The sequence below is a fragment of the Gouania willdenowi genome, chromosome 5 (genome assembly GCF_900634775.1).
Source record: "Gouania willdenowi chromosome 5, fGouWil2.1, whole genome shotgun sequence".
Classification (NCBI taxonomy): domain Eukaryota; kingdom Metazoa; phylum Chordata; class Actinopteri; order Blenniiformes; family Gobiesocidae; genus Gouania; species Gouania willdenowi.
This window is the reverse complement of record NC_041048.1, coordinates 36,485,646-36,507,672: the sequence shown is the minus strand read 5'-3', so window position 1 is coordinate 36,507,672 and position 22,027 is coordinate 36,485,646. Positions and strand designations below refer to the sequence as shown.

At 35.8% G+C, this 22,027-nt stretch overlaps 1 protein-coding gene across 2 annotated transcripts in view; it reads left to right on the top strand.

The window, feature by feature from the left end:
• LOC114463409 (protein FAM19A4-like) overlaps positions 1-21,695 on the top strand; it is a 97,043-nt gene extending 75,348 nt beyond the window's left edge. For both annotated transcript variants that reach the window (XM_028446953.1, XM_028446954.1), the window contains 2 exons: positions 14,734-14,858; positions 20,852-21,695. In XM_028446953.1, the coding sequence (XP_028302754.1) occupies positions 14,734-14,858; positions 20,852-20,863 (137 nt within the window). In that variant the 3' untranslated portion in view covers positions 20,864-21,695. The remainder of the gene's footprint in view (positions 1-14,733; positions 14,859-20,851) is intronic.
• Positions 21,696-22,027: the final 332 nt, after the last annotated feature.

Genomic DNA, 22,027 nt, shown 5'->3' with positions numbered 1-22,027 from the left:
AAAAACTAGTCCAAATATGATGAGCACACTTAAACTGGGATAAAAATACAGTAGGGCATGAAAAATGAGAAAAAGGTTTAAAATGAGAAAAAAAGTGACAACCACCCCACATCTGAGGTAAGGTTATAGTAAGGCATAAAAATGGAAAAATATTGAAAAAAATTATCTGTGATAAGGCTATCACAAAACCCAAGAAAAAAGTGCAAATATGATGAGCACACTTAAATTGGAAATAAAATACAATAAGGCATGAAAAATGAGAAAGAAGTGACAAACACCCCAAATCTGAGGTCAGGTTATAGTAAGGCATAAAAATGGAAAAAAATTAGATTTTTTTTTTCTGAGATAAGGCTATCACAAGACCCTAAAAATTAGTGCAAATATGAAGACCACACCTATACTTGGGAAAATTACAGTAAGGCATGAAAAAGAGAAAAAAGTGAAAAAAATGAGAAAAAAAAGTGACAAACACCTCACATCTGAGGTAAGGTTATAGTAAGGCATAAAAACGGAAAAAAAATTGAATTTTATTTTCTGCGATAAGGCTATCACAAGACCCTAAAAACTAGTACAAATATGATGGGGACACTTAAATTGGAAATAAAATACAATAAGGCATGAAAAATGAGAAAAAAGTGACAAAAACCCCAAATCTGAGGTAAGGTTATAGTAAGGCATGAAAATGGAAAAAAATTTGATTTTTTTTTTCTGAGATAAGGCTATCAAAGGACCCTAAAAACTATAACAAATATGATGAGCACATTTAAACTGGGAGAAAAATACAGTAGAGCATGAAAAATGAGAAAAAGGTTTAAAATGAGAAAAAAAGTGACAAACACCCCACATCTGAGGTAAGGTTATAGTAAGGCAAAAAAAGTGGAAATTTTTTTTCTAAGATAAGGTTATCACAAGACCCTAAAAACTAGTACAAATATGATGATCACACTTAAATTGGAAATAAAATACAATAAGGAATGAAAAATGAGAAAGAAGTGAGAAAAAAACACCCCAAATCTGAGGTCAGGTTATAGTAAGTCATAAAAATGGAAAAAACATTAGATTCTTCTTTTCTGACATTAGGCTATCACAAGACCCTAAAAACTAGTGCAAATATGATGAGCACACTTAAATTGGAAATAAAATACAATAAGGCATAAAAAATGAGAAAGAAGTGACAAACACCCCAAATCTGAGGTCAGGTTATATATAGTAAGGCATAAAAATGGAAAAAAAATTAGATTTTTTTTTTCTGAAATAAGGCTATCACAAGACCCTAAAAACTAGTGCAAATATGATGACCACACCTAAACTTGGGAAAATTACAGTAAGGCATGAAAAAGAGAAAAAAGTGGAAAATGAGAAAAAAAAAAAAAAAAGTGACAAACACCTCACATCTGAGGTAAGGTTATAGTAAGGCATAAAAATGGAAAAAAAAATGAATTTTTTTTTCTGCGATAAGGCTATCACAAGACCCTAAAAACTAGTACAAATATGATGGGCACACTTAAATTGGAAATAAAATACAATAAGGCATGAAAAATGAGAAAAAAGTGACAAACACCCCAAATCTGAGGTAAGGTTATAGTATGCATGAAAATGGAAAAAAATTTAGATTTTTTTTTTTTTTTTTTGAGATAAGGCTATCACAAGACCTTAAAACCTATAACAAATAAGAAGAGCACACTTAAACTGGGATGAAAATACAGTAAGGCATGAAAAATGAGAAAAAAGTTTAAAATGAAAAAAAAGTGACTAACACCCCAATTCAGAGGTTAGGCTATAGTAAGGCATAAAAATGGAAAAACTTTGAAAAAAATATATGAGATAAGGCTATCACAAAACCCTAGGAATTATAGCAAATATGATGAGCACACTTTAGATGGGATGAAAATACAGTAAGGCATAAAGAATGAGAAAAAAGTAACAAACACCCCAAATCAGAGGAAAGACTATAGTAAGGCATTAAAATGGAAAAACTTTTCAAATTTTTTTCTGAGATCAGCCAATTACACGACCCTAAAAACTATCAGAAATATGATGAGCACACTTAAATTGGGATGAAAATACAATAAGGCATGAAAAATGAGAAAAAAGTGACAAACACCCCAAATCTGAGGGAAGCTATAGTAAGACATAAAAATGGAAAAAATTCTGAAAAAAAGGCTATCACAAGTGCTAGTGTAAATATGATGAGCACACTTAAATAGGGATGAAAAAAAAATGATAAGGCATGACAATAGGATAAAAACCCCAAATCAGAGGTAAGGTTACAGTGAAGTATAGCTGAACTTGCCTAAGAACATCTATTTGCAGAAACACCAAGGATTGAACCTGGGACCTCAAACATGCAAAGCATGCACGCTACCATTGAGCTACATCTCCACTCTTGGTGTTTCAAAATGCGAAAAAAATAAATAAACACCCCAAATCTGAGGTAAGGCTATAGTCAGGCATAAAAATGGAAAACTTTTGAATTTTTTTCTGAGATAAGCCAATTACAAGACCCTAAAAATTATCACAAATATGATGAGCACACTTAAATTGGGATGAAAATACAATAAGGCATGAAATCTGAGAAAAAATTGACAAACACCCAAAATTTGAGGTAAGGCTATAATAAGGCATGAAATGAAATAAAAATTAAATTTTTTTTTCTGAGATAAGGCTATCACAAGACCCAAAAAACTATCACAAATATGATGAGCACACTTAAATTGGAAATAAAATACAATAAGGCATGAAAAATGAGAAAAAAGTGACAAACACCCCAAATCTGAGGTACGGTTGTAGCAAGGCATAAAAATGGAAAAAATTCAGATTTTTTTTTTCTGAGATAAGGCTATAACAAGACCCTAAAAACTATAACAAATATGATGAGCACACTTAAATTGGAAATAAAATACAATGTGGCATGAAAAATGAGAAAAAAGTGACAAACACCCCAAATCTACGATAAGGTTATAGTAAGGCATAAAAATGGAAAAAATTCAGATTTTTTTTTTTTGAGATAAGGCTATCACAAGACCCTAAAAACTATAACAAATATGATGAGCACACTTAAATTGGAAATAAAATACAATAACGCATGAAAAATGAGAAAAAAAGTGACAAACACCCCAAATCTAAGGTAAGGTTTTAGTAAGGCATAAAAATGGAAAAAAAATTGATTTATTTTTCAGAGATCAGCCAATTACACGACCCTAAAAACTGTCACAAATATGATGAGCACACTTAAATTGGAAATAAAATACAATAAGGCATGAAATCTGAGAAAAAATTGACAAACACCCAAAATTTGAGGTAAGGCTATAATAAGGCATGAAATGAAATAAAAATTAAAAAATTTTTTCTGAGATAAGGCTATCACAAGACCCAAAAAACTATCACAAATATGATGAGCACACTTAAATTGGAAATAAAATACAATAAGGCATGAAAAATGAGAAAAAAGTGACAAACACCCCAAATCTGAGGTACGGTTGTAGCAAGGCATAAAAATGGAAAAAATTCAGATTTTTTTTTTCTGAGATAAGGCTATAACAAGACCCTAAAAACTATAACAAATATGATGAGCACACTTAAATTGGAAATAAAATACAATGTGGCATGAAAAATGAGAAAAAAGTGACAAACACCCCAAATCTACGATAAGGTTATAGTAAGGCATAAAAATGGAAAAAATTCAGATTTTTTTTTTTTGAGATAAGGCTATCACAAGACCCTAAAAACTATAACAAATATGATGAGCACACTTAAATTGGAAATAAAATACAATAACGCATGAAAAATGAGAAAAAAAGTGACAAACACCCCAAATCTAAGGTAAGGTTTTAGTAAGGCATAAAAATGGAAAAAAAATTGATTTATTTTTCAGAGATCAGCCAATTACACGACCCTAAAAACTGTCACAAATATGATGAGCACACTTAAATTGGAAATAAAATACAATAAGGCATGAAAAATGAGAAAAAAGTGACAAACACCCTAAATGTAAGGTAAGGTTTTAGTAAGGCACAAAAATGGAATGGAATTCATGTATTCGCAGAAACGCCAGGGATTGAACCTGGGACCTCAAACACGCTAAGCATGCACTCTACCATTGAGCTACATCTCTACTTTCGGTGCCTCAAAATGCCAAAAAAAATGATAAACACCCCAAATCTGAGGCAAGGCTATCGTCAGGCATAAAAATGGAAAACTTTTGAATTTTTTTCTGAGATAAGGCTATCACAAGACTCAAAAAACTATCACAAATATGATGAGCACACTTAAATTGGAAATAAAATACAATAAGGCATGAAAAATGAGAAAAAAGTGACAAACACCCCAAATCTGAGGTACGGTTGTAGCAAGGCATAAAAATGGAAAAAATTCAGATTTTTTTTTCTGAGATAAGGCTATAACAAGACCCTAAAAACTATAACAAATATGATGAGCACACTTAAATTGGAAATAAAATACAATGTGGCATGAAAAATGAGAAAAAAGTGACAAACACCCCAAATCTACGATAAGGTTATAGTAAGGCATAAAAATGGAAAAAATTCAGATTTTTTTTTTTTGAGATAAGGCTATCACAAGACCCTAAAAACTATAACAAATATGATGAGCACACTTAAATTGGAAATAAAATACAATAACGCATGAAAAATGAGAAAAAAAGTGACAAACACCCCAAATCTAAGGTAAGGCATAAAAATGGAAAAAAAATTGATTTATTTTTCAGAGATCAGCCAATTACACGACCCTAAAAACTGTCACAAATATGATGAGCACACTTAAATTGGGATGAAAATACATTAAGGCATGAAATATGAGAAAAAATTGACAAACACCCAAACTTTGAGGTAAGGCTATAATAAGGCATGAAATGAAATAAAAATTAAATTTTTTTTTCTGAGATAAGGCTATCACAAGACCCAAAAAACTATCACAAATATGATGAGCACACTTAAATTGGAAATAAAATACAATAAGGCATGAAAAACGAGAAAAAAGTGACAAACCCCAAATCTGAGGAAAGGTTATAGTAAGGCATAAAAATGGAAAAATTTTAGATTTTTCTTTTCTGAGATAAGGCTATCACAAGACCCTAAAAACTAGTACAAATATGATGAGCACACTTAAATTGGAAATAAAATACAATAACGCATGAAAAATGAGAAAAAAAAAGTGACAAACACCCCAAATCTAAAGTAAGGTTTTAGTAAGGCATAAAAATGGAAAAAAAATAGATATATTTTTCAGAGATCAGCCAATTACACGACCCTAAAAACTATCAGAAATATGTTGAGCACACTTAAATTGGGATGAAAATACATTAAGGCATGAAAAATGAGAAAAAAGTGACAAACACCCCACATCTGAGGGAAGGCTATAGTAAGACATAAAAATGGAAAAACCTTTAAAAAAAAATTCTGAAAAAAAGGCTATCACAAGTGCTAGTGTAAATATGATGAGCACACATAAATAGGGATGAAAAAAAATGATAAGGCATGACAATAGGATAAAAACCCCAAATCAGAGGTAAGGTTACAGTAAAGGTATAGCTGAACTTGCCTAAGAACATCTAATTGCAGAAACACCAAGGATTGAACCTGGGCACTCAAACATGCAAAGCATGCACGCTACCATTGAGCTACATCTCCACTTTTGGTGTTACAAAATGCGAAAAAAAAAAAAAAATAAACATCCCAAATCTGAGGTAAGGATATAGTCAGGCATAAAAATGGAAAACTTTTGAATTTTTTTCTGAGATAAGCCAATTACAAGACCCTAAAAACTGTCACAAATATGATGAGCACACTTAAATTGGGATGAAAATACATTAAGGCATGAAATATGAGAAAAAAATGACAAACACCCAAAATTTGAGGTAAGGCTATAATAAGGCTTGAAATGAAATAAAAATTTAATTTTTTTTTCTGAGATAAGGCTATCACAAGACCCTAGGAATTAGTGCAAATATGATGAGCACACTTAAGATGGAGTGAAAATACAGTAAGGCATAAAGAATGAGAAAAAATGATAAAAACCCCAAATCTTAGGTAACGCTATTGTAAGGCATAAAAATAGAAAAACTTTTGAAATTTTTTTTGAGATAAGCCAATTACAAGACCCTAAAAACTGTCACAAATATGATGAGCACACTTAAATTGGGATGAAAATACATTAAGGCATGAAATATGAGAAAAATTTGACAAACGCCCAAAATTTGAGGTAAGGCTATAATAAGGCATGAAATGAATTAAAAATTGAATTTTTTTTACCCCAAATCTGAGGGAAGAACTTGGAAAAGGGAAACACTTTTAAATTTGCCATGGATTGAACCCGAGACCTCAAACATGCAAAGCATGCACTCTACCAAAGAGCTCCATTTCCACTTTTGGTGTTTCAAAATGAGAAAAAAATTATAAACATCCCAAATCTGAGGCAAGGCTATAGTAAGGCATAAAAATGGAAAAACTTTTTTTTTTTTTTGTTTTTCTGAGATAAGGCTATCACAAGTCCCTAAAAACTATAAGAAATATGATGAGCACACTTAAAATAGGGAAAATTACAGTAAGGCATGAAAAATGAGAAAAAGGTTTAAAATGAGGTTTAAGTCCCAAACACCCCAATTCAGAGGAAAGGCATTAAAATGGAGAAACTTTTCAATTTTTTTCCGAGATAAGGCTATCACAAGACACTAAAAATTGTAAGTGTAAATATGATGAGCACACTTAAACTGGGTTGAAAATACTGTGAGGCATGAAAAATGAAAAAAAAAAAGTGGAAAATGAGAAAAAAGTGACAAACACGAAAAATCTGAGGTAAGGCTATTGTTAGGCATGAAAATGGGGGAAAAAAAATAGATTTTTTTTCTGAGATAAGGCTATCACAAGACCCTAAAAACTAGTACAAATATGATGAGCACACTTAAACTGGGATAAAAATGCAATAAGCCATGAAAAATGAGAAAAACAGGACAAACACCCCAAATCAGAGGTAAGGTTATAGTAAGGCATGAAAATGGAAAAAGTTGTGGAATTTTTTATTCTGAGATAAGGCTATCACAAGACCCTAAAAACTATCACAAATATGATGAGCACACTTCATTTGGGATGAAAATAGAGTAAGGCATGAAAAATGAGAAAAAAAAAACTGACAAACACCCCAAGTCTGAGGTAAGGTTATTGTAAGGCATAAAAATGGAAAAACTTTAGATTTTCTTTTCTGAGATAATGAAATTACAAGACCCTGTAAACTAGCTCAAATACAATGACCACATCTAAAGTGGGGAAAAATACAGTAAGGCATGAAAATTTTGAAAAAAGTGGAAAAAGTGACAAACACCCTAAATCATGAGTTTAGGGTGTTAGGGTATAGTAAGGCATAAAAATGGAAAAACTTTGGATTTTTGTTGACAAGATAAGACTATCACAAGACCCTAAAACTATAATAAATATGACAAGCTTACTTAAACTGGGATGAAAATGCATTAAGCCATGAAAAATTAGAAAAAACTGACAAAAAATCTGAGGTAAGGCTATAGTAAAGTATATCAAGCTGAACTTGCATTAAAATGTTCTTTTCTTGGAGATGTCAGGGGTTGAGCACAGGCCCACAATAGGGCTTTTAGTGACTCAGGATCAGATGTTGTTCCTGGATTCTGTTGGACCTTTTCTCCCAGTTTGGGGGTTACTGACTGATGAGTTAGAGTAGATCTGAACCTGCATCCACAGTGTGTTGTGTATGTAAAGCAGTAGCTTAGCATGCAGCTCTAAAGTTCAGACATGGGCACCTGGATGTCATATCTCTGATATGGAAGATGAGGGGACTTGCAGTTTCAACATTGTCCACTTGATGTCACAAACATTACAATGGCTGTGTGAACAGTCACAGTCGAGTAGAAGCCAGAGCAGATATGAATGGTGCTGCAGAAAGGCTATGGGAACAGAAAAGACAAACCCGAGTAAAGCTGGCTGACATTATTCAGGTGTGTGCTAGATTGACGTACTGTGATCAGAAACAGGTGAAGATGAGCTGCAGGCGGCCTCATAGCATGAAGTCTCCACAGACCTTATTTAGAGAACCCCAGAGACGAGCGGAGAACCTGGGGAATAACATCATTTTAGTCTCTTGTGTGTCGTAATCACCTGCACCCTGAAACACAGCGACACCCAGACATGTGCCCTCAGCTAAAGCCGCTCTGAAAGTTAACGAGAAAACTGAAACAAAAAGACACGTTAAGAAAAGAAACCATTGTAATGAGCTGAGGAGTGTGATGAAATATGTCTGGGCTATAAACTTTTTCTTTTTTTAAAAATTAGCACCTTTTATGAATATAAATGTAGCCTATTAATAATATTAATGATGAAATTAGCTCATATGTGCTACAAAGCCCTTCATGTGTTAAAACGTAACGTTTTCTTAGGCGGAACGTGTCTTTTTCTCTATTTCAACATGACTGACGTGGTTCATTTTCACATGTACTGATTGTTTTTGGGGACAATGGTACAGAACAGATGATGATTTGAAAATGTTAGCGAGATTTCATTGTTCGCAAGCTAGTAGTGCTACTCTGCTACTTGTCATTATCTAAAGCAGTTGCTCTCAACCTTGGGGTCGGGACCGCATTTGGGCTCACGAGACGCTGGGAGGGAGTCGCCAGATGATTTAAAGAAACAAAGAATATTTGTTGAACATTTTTAACCAATTTCTGTGGTTTTAAAAATCCATTTTCACCACCTTTTCCACCATTTTTGGTCACTATGAACCCATTTTTATTTTTGATTAAAACAAGGATTTACATCTTAAAGATGACTATATACAGTACTATGGCCCAAATAATAATACACTTTCTAGATAACAGTGGATATTATTCAGATGAATATATAATTGTGGTTATCACAGATTCATAGAACAATGGACCATCATTTTGCTGACTTTATGAATGGGCCCCGTTTTTCCCTCTGGGGATCCCCAGTCTCCGGCACCTTTATTTTGGGGGTCGTGGGCTGAAAAGGTTGAGAACTACTACTTTGAATGAGTATTAAAAAAAATGCCATCATGCGGTAATTGTAGCATTTATGTTTTGATAAAAACCAGGAAAAATCAGTATAGTAATAGAAGATGGTGAAAAATGGCTTATTTTGCTATTTCTTAAGAACAAATAGGATAAAGTAAACCTGATTTTCTAACTAAAAGACCCAGGTAAGAGTAAGGTGTGGAGCAATGTTGGCTTTGAAAGCTAAGTCCAACATTCTGAGTTATTTTTATACAAAAAGCAAGAATCATCATCACAATTATTCATTTTCCTATCCATACATGAGATAAGTGAAGGTTTATTTCAAAGCAAAACAATCAAACGTCACATCATCATCGTTAAAACTCCCAGCCCACATTAAAACATGGCATCCAGTGATAAGATAGGGATAAAATCAGCATATCTCAAACTGGTTCATACTATATAGGCTACTATTTATTTATTATCCAGTGGAAACTTGTCTGATACAGTCTAGCTAACCTCGTCAAAGCAACAGCATATCTAAGGTCAGAGAAATACCTTCAGAAGCTGCTTTACATACATCTGACTGAAGAGAAGGCTGAATATTCTTTCTTTGGAAATAGTGTTCACATGACTTAATAGCTGTAAGATTTCTATTAATAGCACAAATGTAGGAATATATTAGTTCAGTGTGTTTTTTTTCTTCACAGTTTGCCAGTAATATATTCCATCAGAAAAGTCTCAGCTGAAAAGGGTTTTAGAAACGCTGAGTGGAAGCATTGCTGCGTGCACTCATTAGGCTTTCAGATTGCAACTTTTGGTCATTAGGTCTGTCTAAGAAAAAGAAAAGGCATACAGTGGATGTAACAACATGTTTCTCTTTCCCGTGGAGGTCAGAGGTCATCATTACTATGAAGCTGGCAGTCAAACATCTTCCAGGTGGTTGGCCAAAAGCCAACAGGTTATGGAGGTCATGGGAGGATGTGTAATGGGGGTATAGCTTGGATTGTTATTTCTATATACACTACCGGTCAACAGTTTTAGAACACCACACTTTTTCCAGTTCTTTACAGAAAATTATTCACTTTATTGCGTCATTGAACTTTGAAATGAAAGCATAGAACAAATACGCAATTTGAGTTGTAAAATAAATTATGGAATCAGTGATGTGCCGTGACCACTAGGGTTGGGCCGGCACGTTGCAAATCGAGACCACCAATGACAATTTCACGATTCTGCTGGCAAGTGTTAATCTAACACAATCAACATCGTAAAATACCATTAAAGAAACAAACAATTATTTAATATAGCCTCCATACTCTCCCCACAAGATACAGTATATCTCATGACACGACAGAAACACAGAAACACGGAAACACGGAGAAAACAACAACAACTCGGAACAACCTCATTGAGGAGCATCCACAAAGCCAATCCTTCCTTTTGTACCATTCACTGTGGAAAATATGAACAATTTTCTGATCTTACCTTTACTGAAGGTCTGGTAGCTCTGGTGTTGGTCTCCCATCTTTTAAAAGCTGTCGTTTTTCCTCAAAAAAAAGTTTCTCTATTGTCTCTAGCGCTGTCATCCTGACTGTAGTGTTATCCCGCCCACTAGCTAGAGAACGTAGCAGCTGTAGCAGCTACGCTGGATTAATTCACTAATGCACTGTGAACTACGTATAGCATTCAGCATATCACCGTTATGTCCAAAGGCAGCATAGAGAGCTGCCTTTTAAAGTAAATAGTTTTCAGCTTGGGAAATGACTGCACATGCGCAAACACATAAAAACACGCTATGGGAACAGAGGCAGAGCAGCAATGTGCTTTTGGAAGAGGGTGTGGCCTCCTCCTGCCTTACAGCGGAGTGAGACTGTGCAGCTTCTCTGCCATACCAGGAAATAGCGATGTTTAGTCATTTAGTCTATGAAACGCACAAAATGCTGAAACTTTCATTGGAATTGCTAGAATGCTCTAGAATACCTCGCCCTTCACATCTGTCACACACATTTGTATTCGACATCCATTAATCGGATAAATAACATTCTCCAGCCTAATAAAGGGTTGAGCACCTTTCCCGAGCTTCCACATAAAGTCCCAAAGGGGATAACCTGTGGCACACAAACCTTCATCTTCATAAAACTGACATGTTAAAGTCTGCTCAGTGAACATATTATCAATGACATCACAGGCCATTTACGACTGTGAACTTTATAATAAAACTGAAAGGCCATGATTGTTAGCTGTGTATAACCCTGAGGCAATTCAAAGTACTGTTTGTAACCACAATGGCCACATTACACAGTTATTTGTTTTAAGAACTGCTCACCACCACTGAGTTCATTGTGTGTAAACCCAAGATTTTATCAAGGATTATTTTGTGGTCACTTTCCCTCTCTTATTTAAGCTTTGGTTGTGTTTTTTCCACCTCTTCTCTGTGGTCTCTTTCTTTAAGCAGCTCGCTGTCAAAGCACCTCTTTACTTCCTGCGCCTAAGACCCCCATGCTGCTCATTTGCTCATTACGAAGATGTTCACTGGTGAACAGCAGTTATTTACACGTGTCTTCATTCCCTTGCTTCTCTTTATCCACCCAGTATTTTTTTCAATCTTTGTGCCTGAGAGAATTTGTCCATGCCCCTTGTATTTTGTGTTAAAAGCCTATTTCTCTTGACAACATTATACCTTTCTCCCTCCTCGTTTGGAGAAAAATAGTCAACAGAGACGAAAACTTAAGTGTCTATCCAGCTACCAAAATGAAGTCAGGGAAGAAGAAGCACTTAATACTTTCTCTCTGAGGCCACTTCTCAGGATAGGAAATAGCTAGTTTGATAAGTGGCTAATAAGTGGGGACACAGCAAACCTAGTATTTATCAGCTGTCATGTTATGTAGATAAAGGATTTAGAGGATTTGAGTGTCTTGTGCTAAGACATTAACTACAGATCTGATTCAATATGCTTGCACATGGATTTTGTACTCTGGCACATTGTCATGTGTTCTAATGAAACTTAATGAACAGAACACATAGGGATAGAAGTATATAAGAATTAGACAATGCATTACTTGAAATAGCTTTTTTTGCACTTTTTGCATTTAAATCTTTCAATAACAGTTCTTCATATTCGGGATTTACTGTACCTAGTGTTGCTTTACTTGATAACTATAAAGAAGAATGGACCTGTCTGACCTCCTTCATATTGTCACTCCCTCTCGCTCCCTCAGGTCTTCATCCTCCATCCACCTCACTGTACCACTACCCACTGCCCGTCTCAGTACCATGGGGAGCAGAGCTTTCAGTCGCTCTGCTCCCAAACTCTGGAACTCCCTCCCCCCAGACATCAGAAACATTGACACCTTACCCCTCTTCAAATCCAGACAGAAAACCCATCTCTTCCAATCTGCCCACTCTGTAAATTCTCATTTCTAATTTCACCTCCATTACTTTACTTTTTTCTGTATTATACTGTTTTTAATGTATTGCACTGTTTTTATTATTCTGTTTTTATTGTAAAGTGTCCTTGGGTGACCTGAAAGGCACTTTTAAATAAAATGAATTATTATTATTATAGTGAGGTCTTAAGTAGAGTAGAGTCAATTATGGCCAAATGAGTATGTGTTTGAAGGTTGGATGTACAAAGCTGTGCATACTCTGTAGTGTTATAAAGGGGTGTATTTGCAGAAGCAAAGTAAAATAGAGTGTGTGTGCGATTTCCCTGGTTTACTTCTATGGGACATGCGCATGATAAATGGATTGAGATTGTACCACTGCGGTGGTTTAGGTAGAATCTGATAAAAGACACATGAATATAGTACAAATAAAACTCTTTACTTAGCATTTAACATTTGTTAGTGCAGGGGTGCTTATTGTGTGTGTGTGTGTGTGTGTGTGTGTGTGTGTGTGTGTGTGTAATATTTTGGTTAGTGCTGTTTACTGTAGGTGTTAAGGTGCTGTTAAAACCTTTCCTCACACACACGTACTCACATCAGCTGCGTGCAGCACCCATTCCGTGACTTACATCAGGTTGAAATGCGTGTGTCTCACACCCAATGCGTGAGACTTGAGAGCTTTGCTAGTACATCAGTGAGAGTGCGGTTGCTCAGATGGCCCTCCCCCCTCTCAGGTCTAACCCTCCGTCCGGTGTAACCCCTGTTGATTCCACAGTGATTTCAAAATAAAATGAAATCACCAAATAGGTCCAAAATAATGGATGCACACACTCAACGTGTGTGCAAGCTTTTGTAAAAGTTTCAGCTCGAACAGACAGTGCCTCAGGGAGATATGCACTCCAGAGACAGACAGAAGGTTCTTGCATTAATAGATAGATTATTATTAAAAGTGACAATAATGGGTCAACATATGTGACATTAGGTGGGAAAAGTGGCAGAAAGGGTTTATAAGTGCCGAAAATGTTATGAAAGTGGAAAAAATGTGCAGAAAAGGCATTGAAATTTGATGGAGAAGTGGCAGAAATGGAAATAATGGAGCAAAAATGCATTAAAAGGAGCTAAAATATGGTAAGAAAAAGTGTTGAAAATGGGTTAAACTATGGCAAGTTTGGTGTAGTTGCAGAAAAAGGGTAAAAAATTATCAAAATTGGGCTCAAATATTCTGTTTCTTGAAGGCACGTGGTGACCCCCTCCGAGTGTTTCATGACCCGAAATGTGGTCCTGACTCTAAGGTTGAGAACCCCTGCTTTAGTTGCCCAAAATACAATAACTAAATAAAACATATCTTTAACCAAATCTAAAGACATTTCTTAAGTTTAGATGTTTCTGTGCCTCAACACACTTGAACCTAATGATTTCATTATCTAGCTCTGCTGAAAGCCTGAAAAAAAGCATTCAAGAAGAAATAGAAAACAAACTACAAAGTATTTAAACCGGCAAATTAAAAAGAAGAGTATAGAGTCTTCACATAATGATATTTGTTTGAACTTTATTTAGTAAAAAAAGCTCAAAGACTTGAATTTTTCCTACACTCTTCTGAACAGTTAATAGACAGTTAAAAGGGAAGAAAGCTGGCCGTGCGACTTCAGAGGAGACGCTGGAGAAACCTTGTCAGAGCTTACTGTGACTTTCACTTTTGGAGTGTGCGTGTGTGTACAAGTAATTACAAAAATAAAAGCTAGAGCAATCATCTGAATCTGTAAAAGAACAATTATTTGTCACAATGAAAGTATTTATTAGGTTATAAGCAAAAGCTGCTGAAGTCTGCCTCTTTTTCTGTGATGTGGGACGTCAAATATTCTAAATGGGGTCAAATAAACATTTTCATCAACCAACATCAGTAGAGATTAGCCCACTTTCACAAAAAACAACACAGACTCATATAACAGATGCTTTGGGGTTTTAACTTTAACTGCACAAAATATAAAAATAGACCCTATTTTTTAACCATGCACAAAAACAGATGATTTCAACAAAGCTGTTCCTTTCACTCAGTAAATACAATATTTTTCTCCTTTGAAAAAGTGTCAGTGAGACAGTAAGGTGTTAGTTTTTGTCGTGCACTTATAGACAAAAACTGACATTGACAGAAAGAGAAAGGTTCACAAAAAGAAATAGGAGTATTATTCCATAAAGACTCCCTCTGTGCGTGTGCGTGACTTTCTGTCTATTAAGACTGTTTTAAGTCATACATAAAAGAAATAATAAATACAGCCTCTATGAGAAGTTTGACAAACAGTATTCTGCCAATAATTTGATTGTGAATATGTTCACACGTCCTCTGTTCTTCTGCTGCAGCCTCCATCGTAGCACAGAAGTGGTGGTGCCAGATGCATCCGTGTATGGATGGAGAGGAGTGCAAGGTCCTGCCTGACCTGACTGGTTGGTCCTGCAGCACTGGAAACAAAGTGAAAACCACCAAGGTGAGACAATCACTTCATTTGCTTACATTTTGTGTGAACTTTGGATTTGAAGCTGCTGATGTTGTGCCGATCTACTGAACCCCCTGACAATCCCCTCCAACCCCACCTGCCAGCATTGGGGTCAATTACATTTTTCAATTACGTCTTCAATTATCCATGTTTAATTACAACTCAAGTATGATTACAGTGGCTGCTATTTTTCCCATTTACAATTAAAATGATTCATTTCCCCCTTGAAGTCAATTATAATTACATTCTTTATAACTAAAGTTCAATTACAATTAATAAAAATGTTAACCTTCTTCTTGTGTTAGCTTTCTGTTAGCATCTCTTAGAAAAACGGGTCAGTTTTGACCCATGTCTTAAATCAGCTGTAAAATAAACTAAAATATTATCTACCATCAAATTTGTTTCTCATATCTTGGGTTTCCTTGTAAGGCTTCTTTATCCATGAAAATGTTGGTATTCATATTTTTGGCTGAAAATGATCTTCAAGAGAAATGACAGATAGTGGGAAAATTTATGCATATTTTAATAATAGTTAACTATGTATGTGTAAGCCATAGAACTGTAACATGGTTCCACAGTTTGCGATCAATTCAATTGTAAATGGCAGTTTTTTTGTAGAATTTCCGTGAAATTCCATAGAAATGTCCATAGAATTACAATTTTAAAGTTAATTTTCTGCACTCAACCACATTTCTATTATGATTACAACAGCAAAAGCAACTCCGAAGGTGGAGTGACGTTGTTTTGGATATTTTGGATTTATTTTGGCAGGTCCAAAATGCAGCTTGAAATGTTCAGCACCTTCCTGTAACTTGAAGGAGTGAAGAAAGTTGCTCAAAATACGCAGCGTTATTACGATGTTCTACATGATATATCATACAACACTCGATACATGTCCTTTGATATGGGAGATACGCTTTAACACACTTTCTGGCAGTTGTAAACAGGTAGGATAGCTTAAAAAGAATATATAAGGATCAAAAGTATTTAGACAATGTAGATTATGGCATTAAAAGTCTTGCAGGGGATGCTGATTGTTGCTGCGATGTAAAAAAACACAAAATAAAAGCCATAGTGTAGGCCTCATGGATCTATAAATCAAATATAATTTACTCTTAATCAAATCATTTTTTTGTTTGTTTTAATAATTAGAAACATTTCACATGTTGCATTGTGGGATGTGGAGTCCTGTAGACGGATGCATCAAAGTGTTTTTCCTTCATTCTTGCTGTGATTTCTTGTGTTTCTTTGCCAGACAAGAAGGACAGTGATTCTGTTGATTCCGTTTTTGTTCTCGTTGGTTCCCATTGTTCCCTGTGATGTCACCTCACTCTGCCAGACATTCAATTTCAGCCATATTGGGGTCTTTCTCTGTGAGCTCTAAAATAAACATCCACCATCAGTCCAGAAGAGTGTGTTTACAGTGGAGATCAAAACTCACTTTTAATCGTCAACTTTTCAACCATCTACATTTGTTGGGGAGTAAAATATTGTCAATTTATTGATCTATGGGGCCTACACTATGTCTTTCTCTGCTAAAAAATGACCGTCACCAGCAGCTTTAATTACAAAGTGTGTATTTTTCTTTTTTTGGGGGGGTATTTTACTGCAATTTTGTGGTCCTTTTGTGTATACTGTATTTGTTGTCTTTTTGTGTAATTTTCTGGAATTTTTTTTGTCCTTTTGTGTATTTTTGGTTTGTGAATTTGTTGTCCTTTTGTGTATTATTCTGTATTTTTTTTTGTTTTCTAGTAATTTTGTCTATTTGTATTATTCACGGTATCTAACAGCTCTCAGTATTGTGGTATACGTATGTGTTGGAATGATGAAACTCAATTTTAAGTAGTTCCAAACCAACCCAGAGATGAGAATTTTAGGTGACACACATGTTACTCAGATAATGCCAACATTAAAACAAAACCAAACCCGCACGAGGAAACACAGGACCCGTGTTAACACTGTACTCTAGAGCAGTGTTTCTCATATGGGGGTACGTGTACCCATAGGAGTACACGATGACACTACAGGGGGTGCTTTACAGAGAGCGAGAGGAAAATTAACAAATGAAAGCATTAAAAATGTTGGGTTTTATAAATGTTTATTTTTTAGTTAAATATGATAATCACACTGAATATTACCAGCAACTCACAAAACGACCACAAAAACACACAAAATAAGAGAAAAATACACTGAATAATTAAAAAAAACAAACAACAAAACCCACAAAAACACACATAGAGAAAAATACTTACACAAAACAACAACAAAGACACACTTATTGAGAGAAAAATACACAGGATCACTACAAAATACACAAAAATAACAGTGAAACGTATAAAATGACATAACCAAACGACACCAAAAACACACACACACTGAGACAGAATCATTTAAATAATAACATTAACACACAAAATAAGAGAAAAAAAACTTGCTATTACCAGCAACACACAAAACGACTACAAAGATACACTAAATGAGATCAGTACACAACAAAATAGACAAAAATATATATATAATATAATATAACGACACCAAAAACACACACACTGAGAGAGAATAATTTGAATAATACCAAGAACACACAAAAATGACAAGAAAAACACAATGAGAGAAAAATACACAAGATCACTACAAAATACATACAAATAACAGAGAAACATGCAGAACAACAAAAGAAACAACCAAACGACACCAAAAACACACACACAATAAAAGAGAAAACTACTTACTATTACCAGAGAACCACTGCTCTACAGAAACAACATGTGACCTGAGTCAAACAAACACAGGCCAGATGAGAAAAACAGTTTTAAATGAAGGTGCTTCGTGGACACAATGTCCAGGCCCAACTATTGGGGGTGTGTGCATCGTGAGATGGAGCAGGTGCCGTTTATTTACAGGTGAAATACATTTTGAAAAAAAAAGAGAGAAACAGTTGGATAAGGAAGAAACACAAGCGACACAGGAATAAATTGCTCAAGAGACCGCGTAGCAGCACAACATCTGTCGTGTTCATTAGGATGCATTATGGCCGGGGCCTTCCACAGAGACTCCGCAATTAAGAGTCATAATTAAATTGGTGAGTGGCGTAGACTGAGAAACACTGCTGGGTAGCATCTCAGACACTGGAATTAATGACACCAACAGATAGCTGCAATTATCCTAATCCTTCTGCGTGGTGCTACCTCTTCTTCTTCTTGTTTTGTCCTTCTCGCTGACCGGCTCACTGGACTTTAATTGTGCTCTTGCAAAGTGCTTGGGGCTTTGGGAGCAGTTACTTGGAGACTTGAGGGCAGATGGCATTGAAGATGGTTGTATTGAGACATTGATTCCCTGGCAACTGCTTTGCAACCGCTCTCACTTTCTCCATCATCCTTCTTTACACGGAATCCGTCTTTCTACCCATGACCTCCTTCCGCCACCTCAGCCTCCTATTCACTGCGCAGCTCTGTGTCCGTCCATCTTTTCTTTCACTCCCACACAGCGTAGGCACGCCAGAGAGAAGAGATACATAGATTGCCTGACCAGGGTGTCAGCGCTTTGTTTAACAAGAAGAAATAAACCAATCCATATTTTCAGACTTCTCATTTTGTGTGTCTAACTTCAGGATTCGATATGTGTTGCATTTTTTTTTTCCTCATTGAAACAGGGCGATACAGTGGCTTGCGCTGATGAAAAACAAAGCCATTAGACTTCCAGTTATTCACCTTCAACTTCGTGCCAAACGTAAACAAAGCATTTACGACTCCAAGATATGTGAAATACAACATTGGCAGTTGTTGGTTCATGTAATCAGTACGCTAGCTCCACTAAAGAAAACAGAGCCTGTGAACACAGAATAATTTAATCATTTAACCCTCCTATTATCCTTAAACATTACGAACACATTTTACCATTGGGGTCAATATTTGCCTCCAGAAAATGATTTCCATAAAATTGTTGACGAAGTTTTTGCGTCCGGCACTTTGTTTATTTGTTGAATACATAAATAAGCCCTCGATAATGAAACTGTGACCTGTTCTCTAGCGCCACCATCAGGCCAAACTTTCAGTTTTAGAGTTAGTGTATCTTAAAACTATTTTAGAATTTGGGGTGCACATTCATGACTCTTACAGAATGAACCATACTGATTGATGTTAGTGACCCCCCTTTTCCTCACATAAACAGGTTTATTTACTTATTTTAATCTCCTTCTTGTTCTATATTTGGGTTGCTTGGGTCATGGTGTGGGGAAGTTCTCATGAGAATATTGTCATTCATTCCCTTATGCCTCCTTATTAACATATTTTACCCTTAGGGTCAAACTGACCCCAGGGATATTTTCATAAAATTCTTGACCAAGTTTTTGGGTCGGGCACTTTGTTTATTTGTTGAATACATAAATAACCTCTTGATAATGAAACATTGACCTGTTCTCTAGCACCACCATCAGGACAAACGTTTAAATTACAATTAATTTATTTTGAATAGATTTCATCCAAATCTTCTCAAATTTACTGACAACATTAATGACCACAAGAATATGAACCGCATTGGTTGTGGTGATGATATGACCTTTCATGCAGCGCCACCATCAGGTCAAACTTTCAGTTTTAGAGTTAGTGTATCATGAAAATATTTCACCCAAATCTTTTCTAATTTGGGGTGCACATTCAGGACTCTCACAGAATGAACCATATTAAATGATAGATTAATTTTGTCTGATTTTTAACAGTATGTTAAAGCAGAACTAACTAAAGGTCCCTTTTGGTTATGTCACTGTCGTAAACACTCCGCACTCCTCCACCGCCTGCCCCACCCCACAGCTACATGCACACCTTTGCTCTCCCAAGATTGTAGCAACCAATCACTGAAAAATCTTAATACAACAGTAACACTAAGGGTGCTTTCACACATATAGATGGGTAGCTAAATGGACGGATATTTGTGTGTGTGCTGCCTGATGGAGCGCTGGGTTGCGAGTGTGTGTGGGTGTCTGTTGCCGTGACGACAATGTATGTGTTTGTTGCTGCTGAGCTGTCACTGCATGAAGTTGCTCCGTTCCTCGGACAAAGATCTTCTCTGCCTTTGTTTTACTGGCTCCGCCATGATATAAGTTTGAGAAAAGTGAATTTGTAGACAACCGTGTGCAGCCACGGGGCTGGTCATAATCTAGCAGTAGTTTATACTGCCATAAAGCAGTACGTCTTGCCACCGGGTCGGAGGCAGGGAAAGTTGCAAGTGCGGTTTTCTGGCCAGAGACAGCAGGGGGAGATGAAAGACCCCCCAATCACCCAATAAACACTTGTATTACCCTCACAGGGACTATGAGAAGGATTTATTAAGGTGAAAAAATGACTTAGTTCTGCTTTAAGTTGAGGTTTTGTTTATTCAGACAAGGTTTTTCAGGAAATGTTTATCTCCCAACATGTTTTGATTGCCAACTGCCAGTCTTCGTCAGAGGAGTTCTGCTGATCGCCTTTGATGGCTCTTTTCACTTGACTTCCATGTAATAGTTCTAGTGCTGGAAACATCTCGGGAGATAAATATTTCCTAAAAAACCTTGTCTGAATAAACAAAGCCTAAACATATTGATTGATGTTGGTGACCCCCCCCCCCATAAACATATTTATTTACTTATTTTTTATCTGCTTTTTTGTAACATATTTGGGGTTTTTCACTATAAAGTTTCACTCACCCCAAGTTTTACTTAGCTAAAACAGCTGGGAGTCCATTTGACTGAGAAACATCAATATTTGTTCAGCACATTGAAAAAATATCATCATGATAATTTTATGCTTAATCAATTGTACTCGTCAAATTAAAAATAAGTCAACTATTATTTTTTGACTGATAAACAATGAATGGGGTCAAATTGACCCCAAGGATAATAGGAGGGTTAATGGAAGCCCTGGTTACTGAGTTTAAGACAAGTCTGCCTGTTTTTATGTGACACTAATTCTCAGCTTTTATCTCCATTTTCTTTCTATTTCTTTTTTTAGGTCACACGATAGCAAGAGGGCCACTGAGTCACCAGTGAACCTGAAACCGTCCATGTGGAACGGATGAATGACTCACACATTTACGATGGAGAAAAAAGATCAAGGAAAGGCTAATGCCTGGATATCCATAAAAAAACAATGAACTCAACACAAACCATGAGGAGCCACACAAACATTATGGAAACAAGAACTATTATTTTCCAAGAAGGAAAAAAAAAAGGATTTTAACCTTTGAGAAAGCATTTTAAAGTATATATTTACGCAAAGCGGAGAAGGAATGATGTGATGGAAAATGAGAGCTCTGATGAAAGCAGCGCTCGACTGCCGTGACGGCTTGGGAGGAAGGAGACGGATAGCAGCTCATAACTAGCAAATAGCAAATTAGCATCCACTTGCTCTAGTGGGTCACGTCACTACCATGACGACTGCTTAGCGAGGAGACACTTTGCTTTTCTAATTGAGAACTGCAGTAGCATCATAACAACATATTAAAAATTCATGTAAGATATTTGCACTAGATGAAAACCATTCTGGGATGTTTGTTTTTCTAGATATCTTCCATGTTTTGCTGTGGGTGCCACATCAGAGTGAAGGTGGGCATTTTGTGGAAATAAAGTAGATACTACATATATCGTACCCCACTTAATCTAAGTAGGTATTGATAAAAGCCGGCTCAGACTTATGAGCCTTTCTTACTCTCATGAGTGGAATGATATCAGCTAGCAAAATGTGACTGAATGTGTCTGATTTTTGCTTACAGAAACATCAGAGTTTAGCCTTTAAAGTTATATTTCTTCACTCTAATATATTCAATCTGTGACATCTCTTATGTTAACTGTTAAAAAAGGCCCATAAATATTATAACAAGGATGATGTGTTGCCTGAATGCTTTTTTCCTTTCTTTTTGTCTAAATATTAACTAAGCAATACTGTATTTCTATTTCTCAGCAGCTTTATTTTCCTTCTTTTAACACAAAGTTTGGTTTTTGTGCTTAGACGAGCTGCTGCTGATTGTCCCTCTCCACATCCCGGCTTCAGATATACTACAGTAATTGCTGCGATAATGGCAGCTCAACCTTCTGAAAACATGTTTTCTTCCTCCTCGCAGGGCGAGATCAATTACTGCACAGCGTAAAAGAGCACAGCGTTCCCAACAGTCATCATACATCTCTCTAT